This window comes from Falco peregrinus, chromosome 7, assembly GCF_023634155.1.
Source record: "Falco peregrinus isolate bFalPer1 chromosome 7, bFalPer1.pri, whole genome shotgun sequence".
NCBI classification, from domain to species: Eukaryota; Metazoa; Chordata; class Aves; order Falconiformes; family Falconidae; genus Falco; species Falco peregrinus.
The window spans coordinates 29,493,193-29,502,693 of NC_073727.1; the positions used below are offsets into that span (position 1 = coordinate 29,493,193).

Here is a 9,501-nt window from a genome sequence, read left to right on the forward strand (position 1 = left end):
AAACAAAGTTATTCTGGATATTTTAAAACTAACCTCTGCTTTAAAGAGCTGCAGATACATTTTCGTAGACTGCCCAACCAGAAAGGAAAATGGCGGATCGAATTCGGCCTAGAGGGAGTGGTGTTTGAACTGAAATCAAGTCCTGACACTGACAGACTCAGATCCGACTGGGATTACCCCTCAGGACTGAGAGTTTTTTTGTTATAATACATAGCTCACTGAAGTATCGACTCCGTGCTTCACAGATGATCAGAAAGCAGTTAAAATTCTAGAAATGATTACAAGGAAATAGAAAATAAAGTCATGTCAGTATGCCATTGTAGCAAACCAGGATTCAGCTGCACCTTCAATGCACTACAAATCTAGCATACCCTCCATTTCCCCTCATGTGAAAAATGATACCTGAATCCTACAGAATGGTTCAGGTGGTGACATGGATTTAAAAAATATATATATATTCAAAGGTATACATCAGATAAGGAAAGCCCTACATTACAAGCTCCTCAGCCTGGAAAAGAGGGGGCTATAATGAAGGTGCACAAGATCATTAGTTGATGAAGGTACCAGGTAGGGATCCAGTGTTTTATCTCTTCCACTTCCAGAACCTGGGAGCATCGAATGGGCTGGTGTCAGGTTTGAATGAAGTATTTTGTACAGTATTTTGGATGCTGAAAAATCTGCATGGGTTAAAACTGAAGCCAGACAAATTTACAGAAGATACACCTCAGGAGATGTTAGATGCAGAGATCCCTGAAATGCAGATTCACAGGGTGCGAGTGCGTTCCTGAGCTTGCTTTCCCTGTCCCCGTGCTCCTCCTTAGCTATCCGCTGTAACCAAGAGGTGACCAGACTAACTCAGCCTTCAGTCTGATTTACTCTCGCTAGTTTTATGTCCCTTTTGGTTTTATGTCTTTATTATACACTGTTTATTATACACTTTGTTGTATAACAAAGCAAATTCTCCTTCAGACCAAGGCAAACATTTAAGTTATTGGCATGTTTTTGCCTGCAGCAGCAGCAGGAGCTCAGTGCTGAGCACAGAACGTCTGGTGCAAGCCCAATGGGCAGCCACACCAGCGCTGACTATTCTGGCATCTCTGTGCCACCTACTCACTGACCAAAGAGCTGCAAGGACCCTTCTTGGAATGTTTAAATGACCCCCAAAGTTCATTGAAAGCAATTTAGGCTCTCACAGAGTTTTGACAAGCCACTGTGCTTCCACTGTGCTTGGTTCCTGCAGCCCCAAGTATGGCATGGAGTCTAGCAGCATCATACCTTGCTGTCTTGCCTGAAGTAGCCAGTACAAAAATCAGGCTGGCCCAGCTGGAGGCAATGTTTCCCTGAGCCTGGGGTGAGGCTCTGGCTTTGTGGTTAACCTCTGTGCCGTGATAATGCCCAGGAAGAATCAGTGCAGTGTAAATTATAGCATTTCAAATCTGATCAGGATGAAATCATATTGCTGATCCACCCAGTGAGCTCCCAGGTCATGCAAGAGGCAGGTAATTTTGACTAAAATCAGAGATAAGCGGCTGCAGCAGAGGAGACAACGGTGACCACCATCCTTGGCTGGCAGCTCATCTGGGTGTCACCAAGGATATGATGACAGTGAACTACCACACTGCCTACATTGCCTCAGAGATCTTCAGCTACATGGCTACCAGCAAACACAAAGCTTCAACTTCCTTAATTCTAAGCGCCAGTTCACCTCATCTGGATTTAGACAAGACAAACCTTAGCTAGGAGCCTGGATGAACTCCCTCAGAGTGTGAATGAAACCTGGGGTCTCTGGGAACAAATGTTTTCATATGCAGCCCAGTCTTCCAAGCCCAGAAATCCCTTCCAGATTTCTTTTTCTTCATTATGCAATACTTTTCCATCATTTTTCCACTTCATGCCATCTGCTTAGTTTCTGCTGGTTTACGAGTGGGATTTTGGGGGGGGCTACAAAGCTGCCACCACCTACTACGGAGAAGGAAGTCCAAAGTCTGGTTCCTGGCAAATGGTACTCTGGTAGTTGGAGCTTCAGTGGAAACCACTTGCTGGGCCATTGCTATGTGCGTACTGCCTAATTTGCTCTAACTGCTTTAAAAAGATTAATTTCTTAGCTTGAAAAAACATTATTATAGTTGAACTTTCTTCCATAAGGGAACAAGCCATGTTGTATTGCCAATAATAAGGCAGGATAGAAAACTGTACATGGTCCTGGATAGATTTCTCAAATTTTATTCACACTTTGAATCTGTTGCCTCACTGAAAAGATGATGATGAGGTTTAAGCCATTAGTACTTGCAATGCATGTGCAGACAATCTATTTTTATAGAAACAAAGATAGATCATTGTTGTTTTGATGTAGATTACTGGGCTGAGTTTCGACCGTGGTCTCCACATGACCTTGATACTCTGCAGTGGGCTTGTGCTCTTCTGTTTCCTCCGAGAGCTGCTTCTATGCCTCTTTACGTCACCACCAACAGAAACTGAAAGCTCCATGAGCTTCTCTAAGTCATGGGAGCTTCAGGACACTTGTCTTCCTCTATTCCTTTTCTGACTGAAATTTTGCTCTCCTCAAAGTAAGGGGACACAGAAAATGGATAAGTTACACTGGGTGCTGGATTTCTGCATCCGCCACCAGACTGTTCTGGGTTACAGCACTGTGTCCCTGCTGACAGCTGCCAGTGAGCACATCTTCTCGTCTGTGGTGTTCAAGTGTCCTTGCAATTCTGGGAACATGCTGTATGGCTGCGTCTTCCTCATAGTGCCTGCCTTCATCCTCTTTCTGCTTGGCTACATGGTGAACACCAGGACATGGCGCCTGCTGACAGGCAGCTGCTCTCCGGAGAAGTGCTGCAGCTGCAACCGCTGGGGAGCCTGCACCCACTACTGCTTCGTGCTGCTGATGGTGACAGCCAGAGCCTTGGTGGCCCCCCTCACCTGGATTGCGGTGGCCCTGCTCAGAGCTAGCTTCTACGAGTGTGCAGCCAGTGGGAACAGCCTGATAAGGAACTTCATGTGTAAAGGCAAAGGACAGGAGTGCCACAAGCTGCTGGTCAAAATACCCTGTGATGAGAAATTATCACAGAACATATCGACTGAAGTCCTCAGCCTGAAGGCACAGTCTCAGGTAAAGCCTCTCCACTCTTCACCCTACGAGCTTCAACCCTGGCTGTTCTGTGTATGGTGGTGCCTGCTGGGGCTGTCAACAGCCCCTCCCTTTCGTGCTATGTAAGCACCAAAAGTATACAATTAGCAAAAAAAAAAACACCACTAACAGAAAGGTAATAAGTGTATATTTGTGCTAGTTTCTGGGTTTACATGGCAATTGTTTGGCACTGCCATTTACAAAACCCCTTTCAAAGCTGGGCAGGGAACCCGCCTAGAGACCAGGACTTTCCACAGGAAGTTTTCTTCTCATTTAACTTAGTGAGTGAGTTCTTCTCTTTTTACATTTCTATCCCTCTAAATTCCAAAAACTTCCGTAAGTACACATTAGCTGAGGGGAAGCTGAGGTCACAAATAGACAGGACACTGATGTCTCTTTGCAACAGAGCACCAGCAAGTGAAACTAATGAGGACAGTTTGTTTGACTATTAATCTCAGCACTTGAACCTATCAATAATTTCATACTGGTGTACTAGAATCATTGAATCCCAGAATGGTTTGGGTTGGAAGGGACCTTAAAGGTCATCTAGTTGCAACCCCCCTGCCGTGGCCAGGGACACCTTCCACTAGACCAGGTTGCTCACAGCCCCATCCAGCCTGGCCTGGAACACTTCCAGGGATGGGGCATCCACAGCTTCTCTGGGCAGCCTGTGCCTGTGCCTCACCATCCTCACAGTGAAGAGTTTCTTCCTAATAGCTAATCTAAATCTACCCTCTTTCAGTTTAAAACCCTTCCCCCTTGTGGGATCACTACAGACCCTACTAAAACGTCTCTCCCCATCTTTCCTAGAAGCTCCCTTTAGTTAAAATACGTATACATCTTGTTAGAGTGTTCTTGTGCTGAAGACAAACTGCATGATCAAAAAAATAGCATTTGTGGGTGGATTTTTTTTGTTTGGAGTGAAATGAAACGCCCAGATTTTGGCAGCACTCCAGTTTTGTTTCTAGTTTTGTTTGGTTGTTGTCTTAATTCCAGTAGAAAAATCAGGTTTTACCAACTTTTTCTCAGGAAAACATCAAGTCTGGTTAAGGGAGTTAAGTTTATATGAGATTATAATCACTTGGATTTTAGTACTTCCTCTTTACTAAAAATGCTTATTAAAACAAAAACAACTGTTTAGATTCATCAAATATTTAGCATGCTGCTGCTCCAAGAAAAAGACTGAAATGGGGCAAACTCTATATCATTTAATTCAGATAGGGTAGAGAAAGGAGCAAAATCAAGACTGTCTGTTACTGATACCGCAGTGAAATCTAAAAGAAGCAAACCAGTCAAATCAGAGAAAGTATGAGAGCATTTTTGTTACTGACCATCATTTTTAATATCTGATCTACTTCCAAAAACTTTAAGAACCAAAAAACTCATTTTTCTTTAGCACTCAATGTTTTCCACTTGAAAAAAAAATCAGCCAGATGTGAAAGGGAGTACTGTGAGATCTCTGCCTGGACCTTCCAGCTATGTACCACTGGGTACTGGAGGGACCAGCATCTACTAGGACACTTGCCTTAGGTGGGGCCTCTGTGACTTGTCTAAGGATGTTAAAATCATGTATAAAACAAGAACAAATTCCAATATTCAATAGTCAAATCTGTGTCCTGCCTACAAAACATACAGGAACCAACTTTTCTTGTGTACTGTGGCAACTGGCTATTTTTTGCAGACTCAGACATCGGGGAGAGCAGTTACTTTCTCAGAGCAGATAAAACACCATTTTTTCACTTGCAGCACCAGAGGCAGACAGGGTGATTCTGCACCCTCTGTACCGTAAACCTGACCACAACTGCAGAAACTGCTGGCCAGTATCTTGCCTTTAAAGTTAAGAAAGCTGGATACAACTGAGGAAAGAACTTCACTCCACCTGCTCTTTTTCTTTTTTCTTTCTTTTTTTTTTTTCTTTTTTTTTTTATATTCATCCTCAATCCAACAAAATCAGCTCAGGGGTTCATAAGCTCTGTAAGGCTTGCTGAATTGTGTACATGTGGTCCCCTCTTCCCAGAGCAAGCAGACTGTTAACAGGCACTCCAGAACATCTTTAACAGTTTTCATGTCTGCTTCAATATTAAGTTCTATACTCCTACATATGACCATGAAACCCACCATTAACGCATCTATCTCTTTTCCAAGCTGATAGGATGGATCCTGGTATCCAGCAGCATGACTGTGGCACTGATTTCAACATGTGTCAGCCATTGTTACTCCCCAGTTAGCTATCTTCAGCTCAGGTTCTGGAAAATTTACTCAAAAAAGGAAAGGGAGCTCTGGGAGATTAAGGCTAAAGAGCATGCAACCAAGCTGGCAGAAATAAATACGAAGTGCTTTTTCGAAGCCACTGACCCAGCACCGTTCCAGACTCCCAGCAATGAAGACTGGAGGAAGATTTCAATCTTGTATACCTTCAATTCACAAGAGCAGTATTACAGCATGATACACAAGTATGTCAACACAAACAGAGGCAACAGCGTCAGATTCAAGGAAGGACATCAGAATCTCCCTGTTTTAGAGTTTGTGGATGAAGCAAGTGCAAGCGAGTCCGGGTTTTAATGAAACAAATCCTTTGCAACGCCTGCCGTCTTTTAACCCTATTGATAAAAGAATCTTAGTCTGTGCTTTACTGAAATCTATGCATATTGTGTGTAAAAGCTGATAACTGTAACTCTCCGCAGATTTGGTTTTAAATATACTTGATAACTTTTGCTTAAGTACATTTAAATAAATGAATCTGTCACAATGGGAGTTTTCATATGTCGTTGTTCATTGAGAACGGCCACATGTATAAAATAATCATCATCCACAAAGATGTCAGCACATACTATGTCAAATTATTACCAAACACCATAAGGGCATTTGGCATCTGGAGTGACAATAACAAATCTTCGTACCTGGCAGTATCAAAAAGACAAAAAGGAATGGAAGTTTTCACCAGAAATTCAGCTTAGTTTATTAGCTCTCACTTGACCACATATTCTTCAGTGAAGTTTAGAGCAAGCTCTAGACTAAAATACTTACTTTCAGTCAATTAGTTTCTCAAGGGAAGGACGGTATCTTTTAAAATCTGGGAAGCAATCAGGATTTTGGAGCTATCTGTGCATAACAAAGGAGTCCATCAGAATGACTTCAGCTGCTTATCAGTTTGATTAGATGAGCAAAATGATTCCAGCGATTTTACCACTACATGCTCAGCAGCTTTAATAACAGTGAAACTAAAGACTATTATGGTGGTAAATTTTCTTTACCTCTGCCTGATCTTGATCACCTTTTGCAGCAGGCCTTCTTAATGAGCTCCACTGCTTATTTCCTGTAATTGTACAGCTTTTTATAGGCATTTGAATGGTGCAGGGGAAACACACAAACATTAAATCTTCCTGTTTACATTCCATTTATATTTTTTCTATTTTTCCTGAAAAATCCATAATTACGCTTTTTTAAAAAATATATAATATTATATATAGGGGTTTGGCCCTGGCATCAGTACCTAAGCTACACCTGAATGTCCCTACCCAATTCACTATTTAACTTGGTCCAGAATGGAAACTTAACTTAAATTTTCATGTCTTGTGTTAGGCTTATGCATAGGATGGCAGTATAGGTGAAGCTTATATTAACAAACATTTACAGCGCAGCTACATACTTAAGGACATTATAAATCCACAATCCATATTAGCAAATAATCATGTTTTCATCAAAGAACATCTGATTATAAGAAACAAAGATAGATATCAGTTTTGAATGAAGAACAAGACAGTTCAGGTTTTCTCTGAAAAGTTTTTTTTTAGAGAGGTGAGTCAGATTGTTTGGTCGAGGCTGTCTTCATTTCTCCCAGAAATCTTCTCTTTCTAGACAGTAAATTCTAACCTGGAAACCATTCAGACAGACAGAGTGGAAGCCCATGAAATTGTTTGTTACAGTCATTTTCCAAGGAAGAAGGAAGGGAAAAGCCTTTTTTAACTAGATGAATATAACTAGCTCGGAAGCTTCATTCTTATTATATAACACATATAACATATGTATAACATGACATAGACACATATAACACATAAAAGGAAAACAACATTTAATTCTGTAAGTAGAAAGGAATTTTAAAAAGCATTCATTTTGTCACAGAGCCACTGACTTGCTCAGTGCTATTTTCCTTCCAAGAAACTTGATAATAGAGTAACAAGCATCCAATTTGGTATTTGTGACCCCAGAAAGCATGGTTCAGTTAAAAATATTCCATTTTACCTTTCATATTGAAGAACTCATTTGTTCATTGACACGTAGAGAAAGATAAATCTCTGGAATGTTGCAAAAGGGAAGGAAACAATATCCTGGCCCCACTGCAATCAGTGCCAAAATGTTCCTTGACGCAGAGGGGCTAGACTTTACCTTAGAGTAAAATACTTCTGGGTAGACTGAAATCTACCAGGAACAAGCTGTACCTTCTCTTCTTTTCTTGAAGAGAAGCTGCAGCTGAAAACACCCTCAGATTTTGTGTTAATCCTCTCAGCTGTATCTGGGTGGGCTTTTGCCACTTTCCACAAACAGTTGCAGCTGCTAGGGTCTCATTACCAAAGCTGCCTTAGCTTTCCAGGCAAGACACAGAGCCAGCACTTTTAATTAAAATCAAGGAGCAAAGGCTTCAAATGGGACTGCAATACATGCCTTCAAGTTTGCTGGAAATGATGGCAGTCTGTTTTTCACAGGTGAAGTGACTTTTGGGGGAAGGAAAAAATATATATCTATGTACAAGAACAGAAGCAGATGTGTATTGGTTTTGTATGCAGTCATGTTTGAATTTTGATTTTTCCTCACTTTATGTAACACTCATATCTTCTGTATGTAATTACATTTATAATGAAAGAAAGTTTGGAGAGAAGCTTCAGCACACTTGTGAGTCCTCCATTAGACACCTTCAAAAGAAGGGCCTACACTAAAACAAAACACTGAGGAACACTTCTGTGAATATGCTACCAAGCGAGACAAGCAAAAACTGTATGTGCATAGGGTAGCGAATGTCAGCAATTAATGGTAACGTAGCATGGGTCACTGTTTTTTCTGTTGTTTATTACCATTTTTCTAGCTAATATTGGTTTATTCCATATTAGAATACAACGGATGAGGTGATCCAGTGTAGGAAGAAAATACAAGAAACGCTAACAGTAAAACATTGTGCATTCAGCATGTCTGCCCAGCACAGAGCTGAGCCAAGAGGAACGACTGCTGGACAACCAGATGCACAAGCAGAATATGAGTATGAACTAGCACCCAGCCTAGTCTGGCAGTCTTATGTTGCCTCTTGGCTTGATCTCAATCTGTGCTGCCTTGACTGACTCAGGCATTTCTGCTCTATGTTCAATTGCACAGTGGAAACTCATCCTTCAAAACTTACTGTGTCCAAATAGAAGTAAAGATTTCCTCAGGCTGTTTATTCTGAAATACTGAAACCTAAAGAAACAGCTTTGATGCCCTACGTCACTTTGATGGAACATCACTGCAAATGTTTGATGCTAAAGGAAGGGGAGAAAGCCCTGGCCACGCCACAGCCAGTGCAGCAAGACTGCAAAGGCCCCAGCATGATGCTAATGGTCCTTGCTTTAAAAATGTTGAAATACCCAGCCCTGACTTTGCTAGCTAATGCCTGCAGGCAGAAACTCTTTAATAGGTCCTGAATACACAGGAGTCTGCCTTCGTGTCACTGCAGTGTGGTGACTGATGCTTTTTAACTAGTGCAGACCTCGACAGAAAACGTTACCATAGGTGTGTGCATGCACACAGACCTGTGTGCACATCTAATGCAACAGAGTTTTAAATAAGATAATTGTATCTTACAAAACAAAAACAGTATAGGTTATTCACTTTCAAGATAATAATAAAAGGAGAATATTTGATTGGTAGGATGTTACTGGAAAGAGCAAAAATGGCCAATGCCTTGTAAAAAACCTTTTTGTGGTCAGCCAAAATCACCACATCTCCATCTCAGCCAGCTGGGAATAACCAGCAAAACCCCACCAAGGGCTCCTGCACTGGCAGTGAAATCAGGCAAATTGCACCTGACGTTTCAGCCCTGATTAAAAAAAAAAAAAAAAAAAAAAAAGGCAGGGAAACTTGTTACTTGTTGTAGCATGTTGTCACATGTTGTCATTTGTTACGGATAGCATGTAACAGCATGTTGCGCTGAGCCCAAGGCCGGGTAACGAATAGCATAGTTTTTGTTCTGTACAAAATTGTTCTCTTAAAGCTGCATTACAGTACCGCGTTACAGTATGCCACCACTGTACTACCTGTTAAGACAAAAGAAGGGAGAAAGATTATTGTGAGGATTGTACAGTTCTGGTGGGAATGAACCCTGTTGTCCCCAAGGTAAG

At 41.5% G+C, this 9,501-nt stretch overlaps 1 protein-coding gene across 1 annotated transcript; it reads left to right on the forward strand.

Annotated features, from left to right (window-relative positions):
- Nucleotides 1-2,474: 2,474 nt before the first annotated feature.
- On the forward strand, nucleotides 2,475-5,885 carry CALHM6 (calcium homeostasis modulator family member 6). The gene is made up of 2 exons (XM_005243740.3): nucleotides 2,475-3,118; nucleotides 5,282-5,885. Exons 1-2 carry the CDS (start codon nucleotides 2,585-2,587, stop codon nucleotides 5,696-5,698), a joined length of 951 nt encoding a protein of 316 aa, XP_005243797.2. The 5' UTR covers nucleotides 2,475-2,584; the 3' UTR covers nucleotides 5,699-5,885.
- The last annotated feature ends 3,616 nt before the right edge of the window (nucleotides 5,886-9,501 follow it).

What these genes read in the sequence shown, in the direction of transcription:
- CALHM6 (XM_005243740.3), top strand. Translation starts at nt 2,585, where the DNA reads ATGGATAAGTTACACTGGGTGCTGGATTTCTGCATCCGCCACCAGACT. An exon ending in GCCTGAAGGCACAGTCTCAG is followed by an intron (nt 3,119 to 5,281) that starts GTAAAGCCTCTC and finishes CTCTTTTCCAAG; the next exon opens with CTGATAGGATGGATCCTGGT.